Raw genomic sequence first — 27,104 nt, forward strand, 5'->3', positions numbered from 1 at the left:
CGCAATAAAATTTTGAATCACAAAGTATCAGAAGAAAACATAGATACTGCATATTTTTTTCTTTTATTGGTTACACTATTTGTAATAAAAATGTTATCAGATTCAAAAAGAGGCTATCACTAGGCATTTTCATCAATGGTGTGACAAAATGAGAGCAGATTTATTCTTTATAATAAACATTTAAACATTAAAAACAAAGACAAAAAATCCGGTGCTAATACAAGATGAAATAATACAAAGATGAAATTATAAGACTATAAGGATGAAATAAGACAGGTAAGATATATTTAGATATATAGAGAAATAACAAGTGATACAAGCATAAAGTGTGCACGTAAGGATGAAAAAAGGCATGAATTTTGATAAAAAGTTCACTTTCAACTGGAGAAATAAAAGATTTAAGAAAGTTTCATCTTAGCTGAGTTTAAAGAATGATTTAAATTTAAAGGAGATTTTAACAAGATTGCTATAGTGAATTCAAGCATTAACAACAGCTGGGACAAAAGGTAAAAAAGCACTGAAAGCAGAGTAGGCAGAATGAGAAATAGAAACAATTAATGATCCAGTTTGGTTCAAATGATATAAAGATAAAGAGTAGGTGTAAACTAATATATATGAGACAAGACAAGATTGAAAATATAGTAGGAAATTGTGGAAATGCCTTTGTGTTCACACTGTGTGTGTGTGTGTGTGTGTGTGTGTGTGTGTGTGTGTGTAGGGCAGTAATTTAACATAGTCAAGTAAATTTTTAAAGGTAGTAGGAGCTAAATAATGAAAGGATCTAAGTGTCAAAGGTTGTTTTTTTTAGGTTTTTGTGTTGTTTTGCTTTTGGTCTTAAGCTAATGATTTCATAAGAATAGAGAACTTCAGAACAGAAGATTTCCTTTAGGAATGTGGAATGCAGAACATCAACTGTTCAGAAACTGAAAGTCTTAAGAGCATGCATGGCCTGGGGCACTTAGAGGTAAAGTGACTAGCCCAGGGTAACAAAACACAAAAACTAGACTTTCCAAAAACTGGTTCCCTCCATAAGACCCCAAGCTTTCACCCAAGTATCAAAGTATGAAATATAAATTGTACTTGGTAGGCAATAAGGATCTACAGAGTTAAGGAAATGAATAGACACAATAAAGGGTGACCAAAAAGGATTCAAGTAATTCATGAGGGAGGGCCTAGGTGATTAGAAATGAAAGATGGATTAAAGAGACAAAATGTAGGCAGGAAAAGTTAGGAGAACTATAAAATAATCTAGGCAAACTGGTGATGAAAACTTGAAACAAGGTGTTTCAGACAAGAAAAGCTATTTCACTGTTACAAGTGGCAGAATTTGGTAAATGGCTGCATTTGGGGGAAGTAAGAATTAAGAAAGGATAAAATATGAGTCTGAAGTTTCAAGCCTAAGTGAAAGATGATGGAATTATCTACAGAAAAGTTATGAGGCCAGGTTTATAGGTGGGGAGTAGGGTAAAGGGGGAAAAGAAGAATTAATGACTAAGTTATTAAGATGTTGGAATTTCAGGTGCCAGTGAAAATGTCCAGCAGATACATGGAAACATGTAACTGAAGTTCTAGGAAAGTGCTAGGGATGAATATAGATTTGGAAGTTAGCTACATTGAGATGATTAATGAAAGCATAGGAAGGGATGAAATTACCAAAGGAGTCTACAACTGAGTCAAAACTATCATAAAACTAACTTTCTCTTTACTACATTAGCAAATTTTGAATGATAAAAATAAATGATGTGAAACCTTTATAGAATTTTATTCTTTGCTCATCCATGTAACAGAATGGGACAAAACTCAAAATATATACAATTTTTCTGCAGCTACTCAAATAAAGGAAAGTGACAAAATTAATGGCTCAAAGAAACCAAAAGTCTGAAAGCTTCTCCTATAAGGAAGCAATTAAATTGTTTTCATCACTTGCAAAGAAATTTGGCGAAAGACAATATTTTCTATAGTCTTCTCATAAAAAAATTTTTTAAATGCTTACCTTGATTCTCCACTACTGTTTCTAACACTTTCTTCATCGCTGTGTCCATTCATTGTAAATATTCAGAAGTTTAAAATAAAATATAAATCCTCCCGGTTTACAAGCTAGATTATTTACTTCAGACGGCTCTTTGCTTCTTTCCAAATGGTCACAAGTTATTTCGGATCCTTTTCAAATTACCTAGAACAATCAATATATATATATTTTTTTATTAAGACTTAAAGTTCCTATAGAAATCACACAAATTAGGCACATAAAATCTGTCTTGGATTTGCCTAGATATATGATAATGAGATTGTTTTAAAAAGGTATTAGAAAGTGCTTTAAAAGGGGCTGAAATGTTTCATATTGCACAGTAGTTCATCAGTCTACTGATATTCACTGACAAAATGCAATACTGATATATAATATCCCTGTCAGAAATGCTGAAAAAATTTGATGAATTTTTAGCAGCAATCTGAATTCAATTCACAAAAATTAGTCCAATTGTAAAGATTAATAAAGCATAAAAAAGTTTTACATAATAAAACATTTCATGACTAAAATGAAATCCAAAAGCCTGGCTGTATGTAGAGTGAAGAGAGAGCAGGCCTTAAAGCATGAAGATATGGGTTCAAGATGATGATTAGGAGGGACCAGTCCCTTAATCTCTTCCCTAGGCAACTTTCTTAGAATAACCAATTTATAGTGGGTGGAGAAAACTGTACTTCCAAACTTTATAAATTCAGTTCACCTATGAAATCTCAGGTCCAGATCAAAAAAAAAAAAAAATAAAAATAAAGGCAACTATTTCAAATACTAAAAGAAACAAATTTCCAAAACAGAAAAGTAGAATTATAGTGTTTACTGAAAAGGGGGGTGGGTAGGAATCAATCCAATATAAAGTTATTAATATGAAGGAAATATACTTTAAATTCTTATTTTGTCCAATTTAGAAAGATGCTGATTCCAAGACACTAATTTTGAATCTCTAGTATGAGGGTTAAAACACCATAGTAGCTCCACCTCCTCTTAGACAAGATCCCAGCACAAAACATAAGAGTCACCTACAAGCCATCAATGAATAAACAAAGGAGATCTCTAGCAGGGAACCGAAAGGAAGCAGCAGAGGCGGAGACAGCAGATCCTTCCTCAGCCAAAAAGTAACAAGACAGCCTGCTGAGAGTAGAACTGTTGTAAGCTCAGCTCAGAGACAATCCACTTCAAAGATTATTTCTTTTCACAAAAACGGAATGAAAAAATATTAGCTAATGGAAACCGAATCCTACAGAAAGATAGGGACTAACTCTATAACTACCTGGATCCTTCTATGCAAGGGCTGTTCGTTCTTTATGGATCATTAGTCTCACCAGCATTTCTTCCTGATGTGAAAAAGGGTATCCCAAAAGTCTTAATGAAGTTTAAAAGCTGAAAATTTAACTAAGACTTTTGGGTCAACCTGTATTAATTCTACTTCTACCCTAAATCTTAATATGCTAAATCCTCTTCTAAACTCTCTCCACATATCTTTATAACTTTTCTTCGTTCGTCCCTTCTATTCAGCACAGCTCTCTATTATGCCATATCCTTCAACCTCATTACTTCTCTCACATCCTCTCCCTTTACTCAGAATTAAGTCCTATACTTAAGGAGTCCTTCTGTCAAGGACCTCCCCTTACAGAAGCTCCTACGACCCATCACCGTCTTCTGCTTTTCATTAGCTTCATCCAAGATTCTCCCTTAGGATCTTCCACAACTGCTTTACTCTTGAATTTTACAAAACGGGTTCTTGGACTCCCACCCCTCCTACTCACCTACAGTTCTTCTCATCCAGTGTTCCATCAACCCTCCTCATCCTTTAGCGGAGTTTTCCTCCCTCCTCCCCCAGCCTAATAATACTGTGGAACTGTTGCCCTGCACCTCCCTAGATTCGCTCCTTTCCCGCCTCAAACTTCCCCGAGGTGCCCCTTTTTCCTGCATCACTTCCATCCCAGTCCTTAAGAGCCTACTCCCGCACTTGGGGCCCCGCCCGCCGCACATCCCCCCCCCTCTCCCGCCCTCCGCAGCTCCCCACGTGCTGGATGCTGCGGGGCTGGCAGCTAGAAAGTGCTGGCTCCTCTCTCCACTTTCCTCCTCGCTCTTTCAGAGGTACCGCACCGGGGAGGCCTAAGCGATGGCGACTCCGCAAGAGAGGGGGAAACATTCCCCGCTCTCCCTCCCTGGCGACCCCCTCTCCGCACGCACGCACACACACACACGCACACGCGCGCACACACATACACACTTCCCTATCCCACGCGCCGCCTCCCGATAACCCCCTTTCCAGCTCCGGCTCGATCTCTTCCGCTGGGCCGCACAGCCCCGGGCCTCTGCTGGCCGACCAGCCCGCTTTCCCTCCCCCATCCCGTCCGCCCAAGGGCCGCTGGGCCGCTGCACTCGGCCATCACGGAGAAGCCGCCTCCGGCCGGGCAGGGCCTCCCTCCCCCCTCTTCCCCAGTCGCGGTCCCCGCCGCCCCCAAGCCCCGCCGCGACTGGTTCCCCTTCTTTACCTGTGGAAAGGGTGTCCCCGGCCGGCGGAGGGACTCTGCTGATCTCCTCCCGGAGCCCGGGCCGCGCTGCGGCCGCTGTGAAGAGACTCAAGTCCCGGTCGTCCGGGTAGTGTCTGTGTGTATGTGCGCGCGCGTGCGCGCGTGTCTGTGTGTGTGAGCGTATGTGTGTGAGCGTGAGTATGTGTGTCTATGTGTGTGCGCGCGTGTGTACGGAAAGGGAGGGAAAAGGGGGAGGAGGGCGAGGTGGGGAGGGGAAACGCTGGCCCGTGGCACGAACTGGCGATTCTCAGTTGTGGCTACAACAATCAATTCATTATTGAAACACAAACAGAGAGAGAGGAGAGGAGAGAGAAGTAACGAGCCGTCCGCGAGCGCGCGCGCTCCCGCTCCCGCCGCTTATCGCCTCCCGGCAGCCGCCATGACGCCAAGAGAAACCACCTCCTCCTCCTCTCACTCCTCCTCCACCTCCTCCTCTTGCTCCTCCTGTTACTCCTCCTCCGGCTCCGCCTCGATCACCGCGTCGCCTCCTCCCGCGCGACGTCGAGTCCTATCCGCCCCCTCCCCTCTCCGGGTAGTGAGCGGACTCGCGCACGTCGGGACCCCGGAGTATGCGCGCGGTGGGGAGGGGGGCGGGGTCGGTGGCGATTCTCCGTGCGCCTAGATTGGGGCCGCTTAGACTAGCGACCTCTTCTGCCCCCGCCACTTACGCGGCCTCGGTCTCGGTCTCGACGGGGATTCTAAGAGACGGAAGCTCGTGCGGCGCCTGTGACCTGGACGCGGAAGCTGCGCGGCCACGTCTGTGCGGCCGCCGTCCGCTGAAGGGCCAGAGGGGAGCTCCGAGGAGCTGCGCCGGCGCCCCGGGCTCGTGCTTCCTACGCTCTCCGAGAAGTCGCGAGCGCCGGTAGTCTGAGGGGCCGGGTTGGCTCCTAGTATTGGTGGCCCGGAAACCTCGATGTTGGGCAACTCGCCGCCCTTCCTCCCATCCCCAACTTGGGCAACAGCCTGTTTAGAAGACCTAGTTTGGGGTTTGCACTTGTTTCATGTGGGCCTGGTTTGGGGATCGGGGCGGGGGGGTATGTGGGGATCGAGGTGGGGCGTCTTGTTTCTTTGCTGGAGGTGGAGCCTGGTTCTTCATGGGGTTCCCTTTTCGCGCTGCGTAGTTACTGCATAGCCACTGTAACTTAAAGGGACTTTGTAACCGCTGCTTTAAGTGTCAGAGCTTGAGTTTTATTTCTTTCCATTGATTGCAACATCAGTCCTTGGTTACACCTTTTCTCACCAAGTAAAACAGTAACTTATCTCCCTTTGCTTTTCCAACTAGCTCCTTACTGCTTTTCAGAAGCTTAGTTTTTTGTTTGAATGTGTTTATTGTTGAAAGGCGTTTTTTTTGGGCTGGGGCGGGTGGTGGGTGGTGGTAGTGGTGCCTTTCTTTGTATCCCTTACCCTTAATCACATCAATCGATATGCGTAATATTGAAAAGCACCTAATAGGCACTTAATAAATTCTCGTTGATTTTCCCAAAGTCATTAGTTAAGATTTATAATTGTCAACTCCCGTCATTAGTCTTGAACCGCACCATTTTTTTGCTACTTAATTTTCTCTTATCCTGATCCATTGAATTAGCTTATAAATATTGTTACATTTGGTAAAGGGGGAATGAGTTAAACTATTAGATATCTCCCCTCCCCCCGCCCCCATAGGTTGGTAACTGTCTAATTTTACATTATGTGCCCTTTTACTTGATTCTTTTCCCAAGACCTACATATTTCAAATACTTTGTTATCATGTTAGCTGAATTGTGTTTTCCTTCTACAAGTTAAAAGATTTCTGGAAAAAGTTTTATTTTCAACTGCAGATTAATTTCATAATACATGGTGTAAGTGAATTTCATTAAGATATTTGTCATAGTCTCTCATGATCCAGTGTATTTAAGTAAATTCATATTTGGTTGTTTGACCAGATCCAAATAATGATTATTAATGTTTCCAAAGTCTTCTCAACCCTTGATAATTTTCTTTACATTTAAGACTCAATCAATAAACATTTTTAAAATAAAAAAAATCCTCTTCCAGAGAGTTCACATCCTAATAAGTGAGTTAGTAGATAAATAACTGCACATAAAAAGATTATATGAAAAGTACATCTTAGAAGGTATTCTGAGCAGGAGTGATTGGGAAATACCCCCTCTCAAAAGTTTGAGATGCATATTGAAAGGAAGTCAGACAGGCTAAGAGGAAGAGTTTACCAGTAATAGTGGACCACTAATTCAAAGCCAGAAAAGAAGTGTCTGCTAGGAAATCAGTGAATGCAAACATTTATTAAGAACTTACTGTTTGCAGACATTGCCAAGTACTGGGGCTACAGAAAATGGAAAGAGGAAGTCTCTTTTCAAGGAATTTACAATCTAATGGGCAAAATAGCATGCAAGCAACTATGTACAAACAAGTTGGCCAGGATAGCTTGATCCATACAGTGCATGGAGGGGAATAAAGTATAACAACACTAGAAAGATAGAAGCAATCAGGTTGCCAAGGGTTTTAAATGCCTGGAATATATCTTATCTCTGTCTTTTAGAATCCCTAACTGCTTTCCAAACTCCTACTGAGATCTCTCCTTCCTCCCCCCCCAATTTAACTTGACTCATACATGTTTTAGTTTTAGGAAAAAAATCTTCTTAAGGGATGTAGATTATGTAGATTATAAGAATTTACACAGGATTTATTTTGCCTTTGTTTTCCCAGTACCTAGCATATTTTTAAAAAATTTGTAGGTGTTTAATAAATATTTATTAATTGAATGGGTGTCTCTAGTGAAGTGCCTCTAGGATCCGTCCTTTGCCTGTTAAGTGTTATATTTTTTATCAGTGATTTGGATAAAGGCAAAGATGACATGCTGTTGGTGAAACATAAAACTAGGAGGGATAGTTAATTATTTGGGTGACAGAACTGAGATCCCAAAATATCTTGACAAAAGTTCTATGAGAGATCCAATCTATTAAACAAAATTTAATATTAAAAAAAAAAAAAAGCCCTCTGTTTTGATCCAGAAAATCAATTGACTCAGGATGAGAAGGGAGAAGATGGGTAAGAGTTCATGTGAAAAAGATGTGAGGTTTTTTTGAATAACTTAAATTATATCTACATTATCCAAATAATATAACAAAATGATATCTAATGTGTTTTTATAAATGCAGTTTAAGGAATAAAAAGTAATTAATATACTGTATTCTTGCCTTTGTTAGGCCATATCTGGACTACAATGTCTGGTTCTTAGTGCCACATTTTCTGAAGGACTTTTATAAGCTGGTAGGTATCTAGAATGGGTGAAGGGATTTGAAACCATTTCTTACAAGAACAGCTGAATATCATGAAAATGTTTAGCCTGGAAAAAAGAAATATTAAGGGGAACATGATCACTGTCTTCAATTATTTAAGAGTTTCTTTGTGGAAAGTGATTAGATATGTTCTCCTAAGCTCCAGAGAGAAGATGTAGAAGAGAATTTAATATTAGAATTTATCAGAAGGCAACTTTGGTTTAATTTTAGGGAGGAAAAAAATTCCAGCAGTTTAGACTAAAGTAGTGGAAGAGGAAAAGAAACATTGGATGGAAAGACACACATGAATTCAAAATCTCCCTGCTAGCAACTTGCTGTGTGACTTTGCACTCACCATTTTCTCCCTTAGCCCCAACTATGAAAAGGGAGTATATCTAGTCATTTTAAAAGAGAAGTTGTAAAGATTAGTGAGATCATAAGTTTTAGGTTATGTTCCTTCAAGTGACTACTTAATTAAAAAAAAAAAAAGCAACAACAATGCACTGTGGTTTCACCAAGCAAGAGAAGCAAGGACCCTTTTTTCTTTACTGACCTTTAATTTACATTGCTGGAAATTTACGTAATATAGAACAATAGCTATAACAACAAAAATACTCTTAGTAAAGATACTTAAGTTGCAAAAACAACACATTAATGTTGTCCATAAAATGTAACTGTATGATGCCAAATTCAGATTATAAATGACTGAAAATGAGCATTTGGATAGCTTTTAGGTACATTTTTTTAAAAAAAGAAAAATTAAGCTTTTTACATTGTTTCGGATGTGATAATTCAGCCAATTGTAAGTTGAGTTAAATAGATTGCCTGTTGTATTTTGTAAAGATGAGATCTTTCCCAAGTTATGACTTGTCCAATAAACTCCCCATTTAAGATCACGGTTGCCATCTTAGTACTTTAATTGCTAAGACTTGCAAAAAGGCATTCAGTTTGTCAACTAGCATTTTACTATGTGCATTTACTGTGATCCAAGGCCCTATAAGAAATGCTAGGGATTCTAGAAAAACTAAAGCTGTCCTTAGGAATATACATTCTAAATAGGGAAAATCAAATGTAAATAACGAAGTACACACAAGATATATGGGAAGCTCTGTCTACAAATTCAAGGTAAGTAGAAAATTGGAACAATAACACTTTAGTCTTTTAACAGCCAAAACATTAATGCAAAAGTGTTTTCATCCTTAATTGTCTAGACAATTATTTTAATTCTGTACTTCACTTTCCCTAAGTAACCCAGCTTGTTTTTGTACTCCTTGATTAGTTTTAATTAAAATTAAGCATACTCACGTCAATGGATGAAATCTAGTGGGATTGGTTTTCTTATATTTGAATCCACACAAATTTGTCAGTTTTATTTTTGGGGAATGTTATCCTTTCCTAAGATAAATCTGATAATAAATTATTTGATGAAGATAGGTAACATTTTTCCTTGAAAATTTGATGCGAATGAATATTTTTATATTTATGGAAAAATACTGATTTCCAAAAGAGTATCTATCCACAGGAAATAACATTGGGAAATAAATACTTGAGTCCCCTGTTAACCATCCTCAGGATTCATTCCAAGGGACATTGAAATGGATGAACCTGTGTTTTGTACCGCTCTTAATTGAGTAACATCCAAAAGAAGTTCATATTGCATCAAATTCAATCCTATATAAACTTCCAATACTAAATACAATAAACATTAGGTTAGAAGAACATGACTTAATGCCTTTTGGATCAAATTAACTTTACTATTAGAAATCTCAAATAAAAAACACTTCAGTGAAACATAAAATTACATCAAAATTAAATAGGGGGGGGAAAGTCCTAACAATCATTTTTATAGATTTTTAATATTTGTGGAAGGGGCTTATTTATAGCTATAATACATTATTTTAGTGTTATCTAGGAGATGCTAAAACATTAACTTTATAAATCTACTATGCCAATTTAAAATTTTGTTAATAAGCCATTCTGAGATAAAGATATTAGTGTTTTGATGAGTTCCCTGATAGCTGGAATACAGATTGAAGTTCTCCTTCTATACCTTATAATGCCATTCATCATCCCATTTCCCATGTAAATTTTCTATAGAAATACTGTACTCAACAACAACTCAACTATAAAACTAATATGTGGATTATTTTTTGCCTTTCATTCTTATTGTGTAGCCAGGTCATCCTCCTTTTCATAATGTCTTCAATAATGTCTTTGAAGTGGGAAAAGGTCTGTTGTCTCCTTTATAAATGTAAAGAAAAGTGTAACAATTACCAATCAAATAGTTAATTTGAGTCTTTTAAACTTAGCAACTAACTAATCACTTTGCTTTTGAATGACATAACTTCCTTTTAACTTCATAAAAGAGTGGAGAGATGTGTAGAGCTAATACAGTTCTTGGGGAGAAGACCTTACCTCTGTTCTTGAGGAATGGGAGTCAGCAGACTAATCTTAAGGAGGTGAGAGAAAGAATCTGCTAAAGTGGGAAGTTAATAGAGCTTAAGAGAAACACTTCAATTTTTGCCTAAAATCACATCTGCTTATTGTAACAGGTTCCTCTGTGCAAATTTTGAAGAATTAAGAAAGTAAAACAGTATTCAAGATGACTTGCAACGAATTTCATATTAAAATTAGTTACTAGGAAACCATGGGTATGCCAAGCAGCAGTGGTTTGTAAACTGCCAGACATATTGTAAATATTCTAAATCATTTAGAGGCTTGGCAGTATTAATCGTCCAATTTAAGTGGGAAAAGTAATGCATTTTTCATTTCCTACCTCCCAAGATTAAAGACATAAACATTAATATGACTTTATAGGTCATTGGATAGGAAGTAACAGTCTTTGTAGGAGAAAGAAAGGGGACAAGAGAGCAAAAATGCTGAATTTAGTGGATGAGTTTTTAAAGTTTACATTTGGAAAAGCCTTCTTTCTTAGATCAACACTGGGTTGGGAAAACAAAAAAAAGAACATTCTATACAGAAGCTTCTCCTCTCCCTCCCCTCCCTCCCAGTATAAGTTCTTTTCAGTTATCCTATGGTTTTAAAAAATTGGACATATAACATGTCCAATTTTTTTTTTTTTTTTTTTTTTTTTTTGCCTCATATGACCAACTCAGTGCACTAGAAATCTTAGATCATGGCTTAATGCCTTGGTACAGTTCTAGGGATGTTCATCTGTTGCCTGTCACTTGCTATATGAGTAATCTAAGCCTTATCATATATTTTGTAAATATCTTTTAGAGGTAAAATACAACATGGTGTGACTAGAACAACTTTGAAGTAAAGAATATGAGTTCAGGTCAGCCCTTGAAAATTATAGAGATTGCTAATGAAGGGGGAAAACAAGGAAGTTGTCATAATAGACTACTTTGACACAGAAAACAACAGAATTTGGGTGTTTTTTTTTTTTAACTTTTTTTGTAAAAATATTTACAAAATTTCTAATCAAAGACTGATAACCAGAACACAAAAATGTGATAATCTACGAGAATATTGATAAGAGGGCTAATACTTAGAATGAGCGGAAGCTAGTGAGAATAGCTAAAGACAACATCAAAAAGTTTTTTAGCTGTGTTGGAAACCAGTTGATGGATGAAGGTAAGGAACGGCATGATCAAAAGAAGACAGACCTGCTCAATTCCTCTTATTTTCTCTGAAGGAAAATGACTTTGGAATAATAGAGAAAAAAACAATTGCTAATAGTAAAGAGTATTCAGTACATATAAAAGGATAGATAAAGCATTTAGCTACTCTTTAATTAAAATCATCTAGCCCGGAAGGACTGGATCCTACATTAGTTTTTTCTTGTATAAAGGGGGCTGGATTCAAAACTCTTAATTCAATCTATAGGTATAATTGCAGAACCACTATCAACAGCATTTAAAAGATGGAGAACAAGAGAGGAACAACTGGATTAGAAAGGGACAAATATCCATTTTTTTAAGAGAATAGATTAAGATTTTAATAGAGTAGAATAAAGAGAATGGCTTCTGGACAGTATATTCAAAGAATTGTTTCTTGGCCAATATCTAGAACATGCAGGTAAAGAGATTAGAAAGTATATCACTAAAAGCCAGTATGGCTGCATCAAGGATAAGTAATGCCATGTTAACATTTTTTTTGACAGGGTAACACCAAACTGTTAGGTTGGGGGTATGCTTTAAATCTGTTTTGCCAAGATTTTAGACAAATTTTTGATAAAAGTATCTCATTTCAGTCTTTTGGAAAAGATGAAGTACATACAATTAGCTGGTTTCAGTAGTCATTGAATGACCAAACTCATAGCATTAATTGTTCTATTCATGATGAAAAGAAGTCTCCAGTGGAATTCTACAAAGATCAATGCTTGGTCCTTTGCCATTTAACATTTTCCTCAGTAACTTGGATGGATAAAGATATAAATGGTTTGCTTATCAAATTTGCAATGGATTATTAACACATAGATAAGATGCAAAACAATCTTCATAGATTTTTAGGCTGAATCTGATAAGATGAAATTGGGTAAAACATAAACCATTATTACAGTTACATTTAGAAAATGCACTTCGTGGGTACTAGATAGGGGAGACATCAGTAGTTTAAACAAGTCTAGGCGTTTTAGTGGACTGTGAGCTTGATGTGTTAGCCAAGAAGATTGTAACCTTGTATTACAGTTGGAGAAATAGAGCTTCCAGGAATAAAGAGATGAGAATCTTTTGATATTCTGTTTAGTCAGATGAAAGCTAGAGGATTGTTTTCAACTCTTTGAGTGCCACAGATTAAAAAGGAGATTGCTAAATTATAGAAGATCCTGAGGAAGACAACCAGAATGAAGAAATGGTTGAAATTCATGCCATTGAGAATTGGTTGGAATATCTGAAGATGTTTATCCTGGAGAAAAGATTCAAGGAAGATATAGTAGTTGTTTTAAGTATTTGAAGCATATTATGAAGAAGAAATTTAGCATATTTTACCTAAGAAGTACTTTATGGAGCAACAAGTTGAGCAGAGGCAAATTAAGGGCCCATCAGGAAAAGTTCCCTAACAAATCTATCCAAAATTCTGAATTGAGCAGTTTTCACTAAGAGACTGGATGACCATCTGTCAAACCAAGTAGAGATTTGCAGGGGAGGATGGGGAGGGGGGAGGTTGGGAGCCTACATTGTCACTCAGATTCCTTCTAACTGAAGTTCTGTAATTGGCCATACAACTAAGTCACATTTGCAAACCCAAAGTCTGTGGCAAAAGGGGATTTATTTAGACTAAGAAGACAGCTTGCTAGGAAGACAGCTTTCTTAGTGGGTAAGGTCCTGTCAGGACTATTGCAAAGATGGGTTTGCACTGAAAAGAAAATATCTTCATAAGTGTGCAAAATCCTGTTAGACTTCTGCAAATATGTCTGGGCATATAGCACTAGATATATTGGGGCTGCTTTGATCTTTAGCCCTAAACCAGCCAGTGGCCAACACCAGATGAATCTGAGAGATTAATTTTCAATTCAATTCAATTCAAAATTGAATAAGATTACTTATCTGGGTGTTGCCCTTATGCTCAGAAGGGTGTGCCCCTTCTAGAGGAGGGTTTGAGACCCCGAATCACCCTTCCCCCACAGATTAAAGGGGGACATAGTTTCAGGGCCCCCCCAAAGGTTAAAGGGGACACAGTTTACATCAAAACCATAATTCTTCATTTCATATTTCTTTCTTTTTAAAGAATTGATAAAACACATTTTAAAAATCATCCTGTTTGTATTTTCTTATAAACTTCCTTGTCTGTGAAATTATGAAAGTGTTTCATTGGCCTTATTTTTTTTAAATGGGTGCTATTTATGACAGTGCTACTCACTTTTGCCCCCTTCCTCAATTAAAAACATAGGGAGAAAATTTGTAGCAAGCATAGTGAAAATAAAAACAGCCACACAGTGTACAGTGTGTCCAAAAATGTACAATTCTGTTTATATTGAGTTCATGACCTCTCAGGAAGTGGGTGATAGGTTCATCACATATCCTCAAAATATCACCATATATAAATTGTTCTGGTTTTCCTCACTCTACTCTGAATCACTTAATATTGTCTAGCATTCTCTACATTATCCTTGATAATTTCTTACAGTACAATATTTCATTGCATCCATAAGCCACAATTTGTTCAGCCATTTGCCCTAACTGATGAGCACCATGTTAGTATTGCTTTTCTTTTTATTTTAATCCTCTCTTCCAGGTCCTACCTATTATTTTTCTTAATTGCTCCCTATCCTTTTTTGTTGAATTTAAAAAGCCAAACAGGATTTTATATTTGATAATAGGAAACCACTAGAGTTGGTTGGTGGATGTGGGGAGTGAGGATCTGCAAGAAGATGGGATAGCTTCATCAAACCTGCCCTTTGGAAAGATCACTTTGATAACAGTGGACTGTGAACTTTAGTAAGGGAGAGAGCCTGAGGCAAAGAGACCATCCAGAAAGCTATTGTTATAGGAGGATGGTGTGATAGCACTGTTACAGAAGTGCATATACAAGAGATGTTTTGAGTAAAGAATTGGCAATGCTAAGTAACAGATTGGATAAGTAGTGAGAAAAGATTTGAGGGTGTCTTGTTGGTTTTGAGCCTGTCTGGAAGGATGTGCCTTCCATAACAACTGGGAAGTGAAGGGGAGAGGATTTTTTTTTTTAATTCGTTTCATGGGCTTTCCCCAAATATTATGAGAAATATATTACATGTTCCATATTGTTTCCCTTCTCCTCTACTCTCATCCCCATTACCCAATCCTCTCTGGCCCTTTGTTTTTCTTGTTAGCTCCTTCAAAACCCTTTGAAGATATTGTTCTGAAGGAACATTTTTCTTTTCCTCCATTAGAATATCAGTAATGCAATATCATACAAACTTGCCAATTGCTCAAATAGGTTTACCTTTATAGGTTTCTCTTGATTTAAAATATGCATTTCAAAGTCTTAGACAACTCTATTCTTTTTATCACAAATATTTCCTTTTTTTTTGTTCCATTAAAAGTTTTTCTCTGCACTTCCCCATCTCACTTTTTTTAATCTTTTGACTTTATATTATTCTTTCATGAAGGTATTAATTTATGTTTGTTTTATTCTAGTTCATAGGGAATCTGTTTCTTGAATAAGGCATACTATTGTTCTTTCCATTCTTTCCCCTAAAGTTTGTATTTCCTTGTTTTTTAAACTCTTGCTTTATTTCATCTAATCATTCTTGTAGTACTTGTAGAAAATCATTTTTTTTCCTTCCACATTCTAAACTAATTTCCATTTCCCTTAACTCTATCTTTAAAAGGTTCAGAGTTCTGGCACCTTCAAAGTCATTTATCACATAACAAAATACAAAGTAGCCATTACACGTTCCATAGCAGTGACAATTGTCTAGCTTTCATGGCTAACAACTTACTTCTTGTATTGCTCTGGAGATATCATAAAATGGCTTGGCCACTGGCCAAAAAAGTCTATTAATTCTCCTAAACTTGTGGATAGCTTAGCTTAGTTATCCGTATCTTTAGCTTCCAGTAAATGACTTCTCTTTATATATAGGGGCTTTAGAAAGTAGAATATTTTGCCCAAAGGGGAGTTCTTGATTTAATCCCCATAACCATTTGAATAGAGGTCTGCCTCAGGCTGAGAGATTTTCTTCCTGTTTGGTGGATACTAACATATGTCCTCACTTGAACCATAATTTGAGTCCCTGTGATATGTGGCAAGGTAGATAATAAGTTGTTCTTTACCAACATTTCTTAGCATAACTCTATCTCCTTGCTACCATAACATTGCTGTTTCTATCAAAAGTTTTCTAAATTGAGGCTAATATAAATGATAAACTTCACTCAACACTTATACATAGAGTCTATGTGTTTTCCATCTTTAGAAACTCTAAAGCACTTTGGAAGGTAAACATGACTCTCAACCCAATATCCACAGATAGGGAATGAATTCTTTGGCATCCTTCTTAGTAGTATTGTATATATGTTTTGCAAATGCCACATATTAATTATTCTGAGTCTTCTACTCTGGCCTCTAGGTCTTTACATTTTCATAATGTGTTTAAATGGTTAGGTTGTGGGTTTCCCTAAGAGTAGCAAGTAGTTCTAGGTTTCTTGATACTTTCCAAAGTGATGATATCCTTAAGTAGTTTATTCTCAAAATCTCATTTATGATCAGAGTGGAAATTGGCAGTGAAGTCATATAAAGTTTCAAAAACTTATCTCATAACATATTAGTGCCTACATTAACTTACTTTTTTCTGGTTGATATGCATAATTTATGACAACCACTACTATGTTGCATATGTTTTTCCTATGCTTATATGTAAAAGCTCCAAAGACTTGTTAACATACTCGTTAGGTGAATGGTCAGTAACACCTTATTTGAACATACAGAACACAAACCTATCTGCTACTATCTGTGCCAGTCGCACAGTGTTGTTTCCTCACCCCAGCATCCAGTGTCATGTTGTAGGAATTTTCATGAGAAAATTCCAATTATCTTTGTATCACAGATAATCTTCATCCTATAAATATTACTATAACTTTGAATCTATATGTTTTATGAAACAGGGTATTTGTAGTCACATTTGTCTTTCCAGAGTAAAAATGAATAATGAATAATTGACTAATGCTAATACCCAGGACTGACAATCAGTATCTTAACATGTACTAAATATGTTGGTTGTTGCTTGTGCATGATTCTAATCAAGATACTCAATATATATTTATTGACTAACAATGTACTTAAAGTGTTTGGCAAAACTTAAAATCTTATATAAATTAAGCTACTTTATTATCATTATTTTTATAAACACTTATTAACCAGAGCTGATTAATCCAAGAGTTTTAATTTGTGTATGGAATAACAAGTTTCACTGTCTGCAAGTCCTCTATTGGGATTGGAATAACAGTACTCCCAAACTTTACAGATTATTTTCACTGTAACCAAAGGGCTTACTGGGATTTACATAAGTGTGTTTAAAGGCTATTCACATTTCTCATTCTAGCTATCTGAAATATGGTGAAAGGGGCCAAACCACATTGACCTTTTTTGGCTTGCTTTTGGTTCTTCTCAACCATATTCCTAAGAATTCATTGAACAATTTATTGATGATATTATAGATACTCACATATTTTTAATAATAAGCTATCATATCCCAAAAGTGCTTTTAATTTAAAAAAATTGGGATATGATTAGGTGGCAATTACTTTTATATTTTTAGGAATCATGCTCAGTCTCAACAGAGAAATTGGTGTAATCCAAATTGTTGATGGAGCCTCTATAACACTGACTTTGAAATCTAAGTGCTACAAACATTTAAAGAGTAATTAATTCCAAGTTTGCATGAATTAAAAAAAAAAAAAAGATTGAGAAACAATCCTATTCTAATGTTCCTGTGACATAAATATGGTGTTGATCCCTAAACTCTGGAAAGTCAAAATAGGAAAAAAAAAAGCCCCAAACAAAAAACCCAAACTATAAACCAATTTCCCTAATGAATAGTAATTTAAAAATCTTAAATAAAATACTACTAAGGAGATTACAGCAATATATCATGAAGATTATGTAATATGACCAGGTTAAATTTAACCAGGAAGATAGGATTGGTTCAATATTAGGAAAACTATAAGTATGATTGACCAATATGGCCAAATATTACAAAAATCACAGGATTGTTTCAATAGATGTAGAAAAAAACTTTTGACAAAAATACAGCACTCATTCCTATTAAAAACAACTAGAAAGCATAGGAATAAATGGGGCTTCCTTCAGATTAAAAGTATCTGTCTTAAACCAAAAGCAAACATTAGCTGGAAAATGGTATTAAGCCTGAACTTTTCCAATAAGATTAGGGATGAAACATGAATATCCCTTGTCACCATTTTCTATTCAGTATTGTACTGGAATTGCTAGGTATATCATTTAAGATGAGAGAAAAAAATTGTTTAAGGAATAAGCATAGGCAATGAGTGGGAAAAAAACTATCACTTTGTAGATGGTATTATAATTTACTTAAAGGATCTCAGATAGTCAACTAAAAATAGTTGAAACAATGAACTTTAAACTGGGAATTTAATAGCTGACTCCTCCCTCCATCCTCCCCATCCCCCATACTTGGAAAATTATCCATCCTCATATCTCTTGGTTTCCCTGGATTCCTTGAATCTCAGATAACCCCCACCTTCTGCAGTAAGTCTTCCCTGGTTCTCTATGGCTTTAGTGCCTTCTCTCTGAAATTATCTCCAATTTATCTTATTTGTACATAATTGATTACTTATTGTTTCTTCCAGTAGGTTATGAACATCTTGAGAGCAGACTACTTCCTTTTTTTTTTTTTTTTTTTTTTTTTGTCTCCTCAATGCCTGGCACTAAACAGGCTCTTAATAAGTACTTGTTGACTAGATTTGACTCGGTTGCAGGGATTACAACTGTGAATCATTATGCCCATCATGACACAATGTCTTTCACACAAATCTAGATGAAGAATAAGCCAAAAGAATTGACAACTATTATTGAACATGGAATAATATGTTAAGTGACAGATAAGAAAACTAGCAATTTGTTTCAATGCACCATCCTTTTAGACTGATGATGAGTAACTAGTTAAATATGCATTGGTAAATTTGGTAAATGTTTGGTAAGTGTTATGAATAATTCCTGACACTGATACCCAGCTAGATTCAGGTTCAGTGTTGGGATGAAGAGACACTTCTAATCCAATTAACAAAAATTTAGAGTTTTTTCTTTGTTTTTAACAAAAAACAGAGAAATACCAGTAAGAATGCAGTAGTGTTTAACTTCAAATTTGGTGAAACACTCTTCAAACTCATCTGGTAAGTAGAGCAGAGTATGATGACTCTGATGGTCTCAGACGTGAGAAAGTCTGAGAAGTCTGAATTCCACATGGATGAGAATTGTTTCTAAGGAATTATATCAAAGGACTCAGGGACCAATCAATTTCCAAGTATAGCTTTGTCACTTTTTAGGGAAAATTAATCTTTGATGGCTGGGAAAGTGAAGTACAAGGAACAGTTTTCAAAATATTTACAATTGACAAACATGCTAAATTTCAGACAGAGTTTAGTGCAAATAAAAATATGAATTCTTTTATATCCAAGTTCAAAGGCCTCCTAAAATCTATTTGTGGATTTTTTGGCTGTCCATGGACTCTAGGCTAAGAATCCTTGCTTTATAGGATTTTTTCCTTTATCAGATACTTTTAGACCACTAGACAACACTTCTGATTAGTGTTTTTAAAAAGTCAAGTCAATAAGAAAAATAATATCAATGACTTAAACAACAGCAGCAAACATATTTCCCTCTGGCCTAACATAAAAATTTCCTTTGTAACACAAAAGAAAGACCATATTTGATGTTCATGTGATGAAAATAGGAATAACTACCCTCTGGAATAATGACATGATCTATTCATAGAAAGCCTATTTCATAGGCAGATTATTCATATTTCCAGATTGCAAATAGCTTCAATTTCTTAGCCATCTTTTGTGTCAGCTATCCCTTGTATTTAGGTCAATTCATAGTTACTTCTAGGACTCATTATTGATCAAGTATGGGAAGGAAGACTAGGGATTCAATTATAAGAAATGATAATGTGTATTCTAGGACAAGATATAAACTCCTATGATAAGGGTCTCATATCTGAGATATGTAGACATTTACCAGAAATATATGAGAAAACATTATTTTTCAGTTGTGAACTGTTATAGATAATATGAAAGGTTGTTCCAAATCATTAATAATAAAATGTAAATCAAATCAACCTTGAAGTTCAACCTTACAATCTTGAAATTGACAAGATAATGAGAATATTCAGTGTTGATGGAATTTTGAAAAGACAGGCACACTAATACATTGTTTGATAGATCTGTAAATTAGTCAAGCCATTCTGGAAAGTAATTAGAAGTAGACAAATAAATTGCAATTTTTGTGAGAGAAAGCATGGGAGGGATTAAGTTGGAAATATAAGTGATATGAAAACAAGATATCAATTATTTTTTTAAAAGGTAAGAAAAAAAATGTGGCCTGGCATTTAGAATTCTTTCCTATTTAGATCCAAAGATCAATTTAGGCCACTTCAGACATGGAGCCTCCCCAGATTCCCTTCATCTCCCAAATATTAGTGCTCTTTTGCCTTTCAAACTGCCTTAGGTCTACTCGTGTGTTAATGTTTGATATAAATATAAATGAATATAAATATATGAATATTTATATGAATATGAATTCTTGAGGGCAAATACTATTTCATTTCTACATTGTAATCCAAGTATTATGAGTAAATAATGAGGCAGGATGGATTAAATAAGAAAAATTGAAAAGTTCCTTTATTGATCCTAAACTTTTCCTAAAATGAAGTCCCCTCTTTTTGATTCCAATATTTTGCTAAGATTTAATACCATTATTGTATAGGGCTGTGAGTTATAGAAAATGATAGTCTATGAAGAATTTTTAAAGAAAGTATTACTAAGAAAATAATAAGAAAAATGATGGGTGTGTGTAGGCTGTAATAGTAAATAAACTATGGGGAGCCAGAATAAAATATGTCACCTCCCCCCCCCCCAAAAAAAAAGGTATAAACATAAAAGAAGATGAATTGGCTAAGTAGTAAGAGAAGAGGTAAGCCTATGTTTTCCTCTGGGATCTTGGAGGTAAGATATTGTCTTGTTAAGGACCTTTTCATAGGGAGCAGTTATTAAATGGGAAGAAAAAGATTTTGTGTAAAGGAAGAGATGTATATTGATTGTTAAGTGATGTGAGATATTGTGGCTATTAGAGATGGATACATTGGATCCTAATAGTATATGAGTATAAAGAAATAGTTTTTAGACAGGATTTGAACAGTTTGAGAAAAAAACATGATTTGTGATATAAATGTGAGAACTTTTGACAACTCTTTGTCAACAATGTAGAGATATGGAAATTTGGATCTCCTTTTTCACACAATGTCTCATTTGTGCCCACAGCTTGATGTTATAAAGAGGCAGGAGAGCATTTTTTTTATTTATTAAAACTTATAAAAATGTAAATTTAAAGATATTTAGTTTCTAGTGTGCCAAAGACATTGATATTTTGCTGGAAACTTCAGAGCATATGATAAATAAGCTAATTTATATACAATTTTTAACTAAATACTAAATTATGACTAAACTAAAAAAATCATATATAATCCAAATTCCAAAGCCTACTGATATAAGATGCTTTCCTCATTAGTAGTGATCAATGTCCTGCAGCTGGGTGAAGGGCAGGGTGGAGTTGGCAAGAGCAAGAAAGTAGAGAATTCATTAGTCTCTTTAGGCCTCTCCAAGTCTCTTCAGGCTATGCATTTGCTTTGAACCCTTTTGGCTTTCAATTTTAAGAAAGGTGGATGATATTAATCCTACCTCAGGGTATTGAAGATAAAATTAGGCTCTGGGAAGAAGCCAATATGAAAAAAAGTTAGGAGTCTCTGTCATGTACCTATCCCCAGCTTTCTATACTAGAGACAGGTAATTTCCCCTTGGGTGAGATCTGAAATTCTCTGTCTCTATTTCTGTATTTCTCTTTCCCTCTCTCCCTCCTTCCCTCTCTTGTTTGAGCTGAGTTATCTCACTCCCAATGGGAAAGCACTTTGTATGATATGGTATCTCTTCTTTGTAGACTTTTTCTGATACTATTTTACTTTTGACATATAAATGGTGTGTGTGTGTGTGTGTGTGTGTGTGTGTGTGTGTGTAGGTGGGTGTTTTGTTTTTGCTAGTTATTATGTGTGTGATTACTGTGCAACTGGTATTTGGAGGGAAAGAAGTCTAGTCTTGGATAAAAATGTTAGGTTCCTCTTCTCCTCATGAATGACTGACAACCAGAAGTTTAGCCTGATCATGAAAACTACATCCTTTAGACTAAAGCAAGTAACACCTCTTTCTGAGAAAAGCATAGTGGCTACACTTCTGGCATAAATTTCCTATTTCTGCTCCCCACAGGAATTAAAGTCTTCCTTGAAGAAGGGGAATGGGGGGAGAAGAGACTTAGAAATGTCTATTTTGCACACAATGACACCCTCCCTACTACATGTAGGAGAAAAGTTGCGCTTTCAAAATATAAATTTTGGAGGCTGAAGCATGACTTAAAAGGAATTCTCAATTTGATAGGAATGATTTGAGGAATTGTAATCTTTTAAGGAAAAGGTGAGTGAGTGAGAGTGAGAAAGCTGTCATTTCAGTTAAAAAAACTTAAATAAGAGGTGAAGAAGAGGATGGAAGAAGCATAGTAGGGAGGCTGGAAGCTACTATATGACAGAAGCAGTCAGCTAATGATGGAGCCTTTAGCTAAGTAACTGCTGATTGTTGGGGGAGAAGAATTACTTTACTAGCAAGATAATTGTTCTTCATCTAAATATCAATTTGGAAAGAGGTAAAACTTCTTGTAAACATTTGTTGTTCTCTGCTGCTATCTCTGGCTTGAAGAAAAAAAGCTAAGGTCTGACTTTATAGCTGCTTTGATATCCTGGTGAGCATTAGCCTGAACTATATTATTGTCACTTATGTTCTGATAGACAACCAACATTTGGATAAGTGAATAAATGACTGTTGTAGTCTACAGAACTCAAAGATATGCAATTTGATGACTTTGGTGTTCACTAGTTTAAAGAGAACTGTTATTTACATGAAGACCTATTCATCCATTAACACCTATAGTACAGAGTTGTGAATTACCCTCAGCTTATGAGTGTTTCTCCTTCATGGACTTCCCTGCTAGGTAGCTGCAAATGTGTGTTCACTCTTCACCACAGATATTGATTACATTAGAGGGAGAGCATGATGTATGTATATATGTATGTATGCATTCACACATATAAATATATATATATATATACACATACATGCATATACATATACATATTATCTATTCATTTATCTATCTATATCTCATGCAGTGAATAGAACATTGGGCCTGGAGTTAAAAAGACTTGGGACTTGAATGTAGAGACTTCTTTCCCTCCAAATACTGCAGGCAGAGATGAGGAGGGAGAATATTATAAACATTGGGGAAACAGAGAAAATGACCAGAACAAAGAAAAAGTGTCTTTGTGGAATAGCAAGAGGACTAATAAATGGATAAAAGTACATATTGGGGAGTAAGGTATAAGAAGACTGGAAAGGTAGGAGAGGAAGATTGTGTTATGAAGGGCTTTGAACATCAAACAGAGAAATTTATATTTTTCCTAGAGGCACCAAGGAGCCACTGGAGTTTATTGCGTGGGTAGGGTGGAGTTGTAACATGATTAAACCTGCTTTTTAAATGGCTGGCTAAAAGATGGATTGGAATGGGAAAGAGACTTGAGGCAGGCAGACCCACCAAGTCAATAATGCCGGCATTAAATGATGAGGGCTTACACCAGAGTGGAGCAGTATTAGAGGAAAGAAGAGGGCATATTGGAGACGCCTTACAAAGATGAGATGGTAGGCTTAGATAATAAACCGGTTAAAGGGGATGAGAGATAGTGCAGGATTGTAGATAACACCTAGGTTACAAGCCTGAGGGACTGCTAAAATGATGTTGCCTTCATTAATATGGAAGATAGGAGGTTTAGGGAGAAAAATAATGAGTTCAGTTTTGGACTTTTGGAATTTAAGATGTCTATTAGAATCCATTCCTATTAAATCAAAGGTTGGTTGAGATCTTTAAAAAATTATTGAGTTAACAAATTCTACTCTTAAAGATTAATTTTGCTTTAAGGAGTAAATAAAAAATATCCTTAGAGAGAGACATTAAGTATATATGTTCATTTGATGGCTTACAACATTTGGTCACTATTGGTTTTTTAGGGATTATAAGTAAATTATCATATATTTACTATTTTATGTGGGATTCCAGAATATAATTATTTTCTTAACTTCTGGTGATATATTTGAAAGACAAAGGGAAGGAAAAGATATTGAGTAAATTTTTAAAGGCCTGATAAACTTTGTTAATTGGATACACACACACACATACACACACACACATTTATGAACGTCTTCCCCATTCTAAACACTTTTTGATGAGAGGGGCATAGTAACTAAGAATTTATTTTGGTTTTGTAGAACTTTGGGGATTTATTAGTACAACTTAAATATATTTTACACAAACTTAGTTTTGATAAATTCTAATTTTAAAGATTTATTTTTGCTTTAAGGTTGAATAAGAGAAAAATATCTGTCATTTTAGAGGTTTCCAACTAATTTATTTCATGAAAGGTTAGTGATTATACATTTTAACAACAGGATAAATTTTAAGCTGTTTTTAAGAAAGGGAAATACTTTTAGCAAAGAATGTTTAAAACAACTTTGTAAAGACTTTTTTGTGTGATTTTTAAATTTTGTTATTAAATTTTATTTCTAAGCTAATTTACAACAATAATTTGATATTGATAACTAGTATGTTCAACTCCACTATAATTAGTGAGACTTTATTGTTTGAGGAAAAAGAATTTTTAGGACCTTAAGTATTCTTTCTGAGTTTCATTCTTAAGTTTCTTATTCCCTTGGACTGTCTTTAAATGAGCACTTTAAGGAAAATATTAGCAGTCAGCAGTTGAATGGAAGCAACATCTGAAATCTAAGATTAGTGAATATCTGTCCCTGGGAATAAGGGACCTTAGGAAATGTTAGACATCCCCATACAAAAAAATCTGTCTACTTGCTTCCATATGCTAGGCTACTTAAAGTATGTCGATTTCAAGGATCAGTTTCGATGCTGTTTATAACCATGTTTCTGCTTCTAAATCTTTCAGCAAATTTCTAGTATCAGGGGAATCAAAAAGTGGAAGTTTGCCATTGTAATTCTGAATCTACTAGTTATTAGAACAATATGAAAGCATCTAAATTCATGTAATAAGCTTCAAGTGAGAAATGCCTTGTTTTGATCTGAATTTGTTGTCATTGCATGGCCTAAGCAAGACTTAAATTAGTGTTTGAATTTGTCATATGTGTAAAATTAAGTTCCTGAAGTAATTCATTTTTCAGAATGCTATAAGAATAATTTAAAAAATGTAAACAAGTTGTGAAACAAAGACATAAATCTATTTAGTGGTGAATTTAAAGTTAGGAAGTTCTTATTTTAAGGAATAGGATTTCTGTAGTCTGTGACAGTAGTGAAGAGTAGTAATATAGGAGCTATCTTGTATCATCTTAATGGGAAATCTAATTTTATTTATATTTCTTACTGGGATTATAAAATGTGTAGAAATACACACAAACTCCTAGAGAGTCATCTTAAAGATAATCTAATTGTTTAAAGGGATTCTGAGAGTAGGAATCTGTTTATGTCCGTTTGAACATGGTTAATAAATGACCATGTTTTACTACAGACTGTTTCATATAATTTGTTTTCTATAAATTTGGGATTATTATACTTATACATCTCTTGTTGTTTATTATTAAGCATCTTAAACAAAATTGTTTGTGTAATAGTAAACTTAAGGATGACAAAAATTTTATTTACCATGAGTCCTAGTTTTATATTTCACATATATATATGTTACTTTTCTATGATGAATCTTTTACTGTTACCCACATGAGATGATGGTCAATACTTCGCTTAAGATATATGATCCTTGAGAGCTGAATCCACCTGAAGCTCTGATTATTGGAATTTGCTATTTGATGTCTTATGGGATTGTTAACTAAGATTATTCTGAGTCTGACTCCAGATATGATCATCAAAGAATGCTACTGAGCTAATGAATCAACAATACCAGTGACTTTATGAGATTTTACATTCATGAACTGCAGGTAGAAATCGCATGAAAAAAAAAAGGTTTCTAGAATAGCCATGGGCTGAAGTAGGATTCTCCTGACTCAAATTCCATATTATGGCATTTTATCTTGAAAAATCCTACCTGGTTCCCTATGCCAGTGGAATAAAAGTTCCAAATGATTCCTTTCCACAAATGATTACTCTTATTCCACCCTACTCTTTGTTTTCAAGATAATCATTCAAATATGTAATTCCACTGGTTTTTGTGAATTCCTGGAGGAATGTCTTCCCAAATTCTTTAAATTGAAATGTTCACACTGGACAATTTTAAATAAATGTTCTTTTATATGAAATTCAAAGGCAAAGATGTATCTAGAAATCATTTGGTCCATATAGTCTTCAGAACTAGTGACCTAGCTATCTGACAATATTTTATCTTTTTTTGGTCAGATGTTGAAGAGAAACTTTGTCATCTATTCAAGGAGAGAAATACTATAAATTGATAATGAATCATCACTCTAGGTCTACAACAGTGATGACATTTTAGACATATGTCTACCCTTCATTTCTCAGGTCAAGAATGGTGTCCTTTTTCAATGTTATTTGTATACTTATCTTTATTTTGGAATAGTATTATATTGTAAATATTCTACATTGTTGTATATAAAATGCTTGTACTAAAAACCAAAGCCTGCTTGACAAGATTAGAAGGGAAGCAATAAACTGGGAAAACATTTTTATATCCAAAGGATCTGATAAAGACCTCTCTTCTAAAATACATAGAGAATTGACTCAAATTTATAATAGTTCAAACCATTCTCCAATTGATAAATGGCCAAAAGATATGAACATTCAATTTTCAGATGAAGAAATTGAAACTATTTGTAGTCACATGAAAAGGTGCTCCAAATCACTATTGATCAGAGAAATGCAAATTTCTGAGATACCACCACACACCTCTCAGATTATTTAAGATGACAGGAAAAGATAATGACGAATGTTGGAGGGGATGTGGAAAACTGGGACACTGACACTTTGTTGGTGGACCTGTGAACAGATCCAGCCATTCTGATGAGTAGTTTGGCACTATGCTCAAAAAGTTATCAAACTGTTTATACCCTTTGACCTAGCAGTGTTTCTACTGGGCTTATATCCCAAAGAGATCTTAAAGGAGGGAAAGGGACCCACATGAGCAAAAATATTTGTGGCAACCCTCTTTGTAGTGGCCAGAAACTGGAAACTCAGTGGATGCCCATCAACTGGAGAATGGCTGAATAAGTTGTGGTACGTGAATGTTATGGAATATTATTGTTCTGTAAGAAACGACCAGCAGGAGGATTTTAGAGAGGCCTGGAGAGACTTACATAAAGTGATGCGAAGTGAAGTGAGTAGAACCAAGAGATCATTGTACACAGCAACAGCAATATTATACAATGATCAATTGTGATAGATGTGGTCACTTCATCAATGAGATAATTCAAATCAGTTCCACTTGTTCAGTGATGAAGAGAGCCATCTATATCAGAGAGAGAACCATGGGAACAGTGTGGAACACAACAT

At 35.6% G+C, this 27,104-nt stretch overlaps 1 protein-coding gene across 3 annotated transcripts in view; it reads right to left on the bottom strand.

Moving 5' to 3' along the window:
* The window catches only part of CHD1 (chromodomain helicase DNA binding protein 1), a 114,828-nt gene extending 107,551 nt beyond the window's left edge, over window positions 1-7,277 (bottom strand). For 2 of the 3 annotated variants that reach the window (XR_007953244.1, XM_051994196.1), the window contains exons 1-2: window positions 4,522-6,568; window positions 1,994-2,173 (exon numbers count right to left, since the gene is read on the bottom strand). Coding sequence is in view for 2 of the 3 variants with exons in the window: in XM_051994196.1 (XP_051850156.1) it covers window positions 1,994-2,046 (53 nt within the window). In the remaining variant the exon portion in view is untranslated. Of the gene's footprint in view, window positions 1-1,993; window positions 2,174-4,521 lie in introns of all 3 variants that reach the window. The other variant, XM_051994187.1, reaches the window with a different exon arrangement.
* Between the last annotated feature and the right edge of the window lie 19,827 nt (window positions 7,278-27,104).

Source organism: Antechinus flavipes, chromosome 1 (assembly GCF_016432865.1).
Source record: "Antechinus flavipes isolate AdamAnt ecotype Samford, QLD, Australia chromosome 1, AdamAnt_v2, whole genome shotgun sequence".
Lineage (NCBI taxonomy): Eukaryota > Metazoa > Chordata > Mammalia > Dasyuromorphia > Dasyuridae > Antechinus > Antechinus flavipes.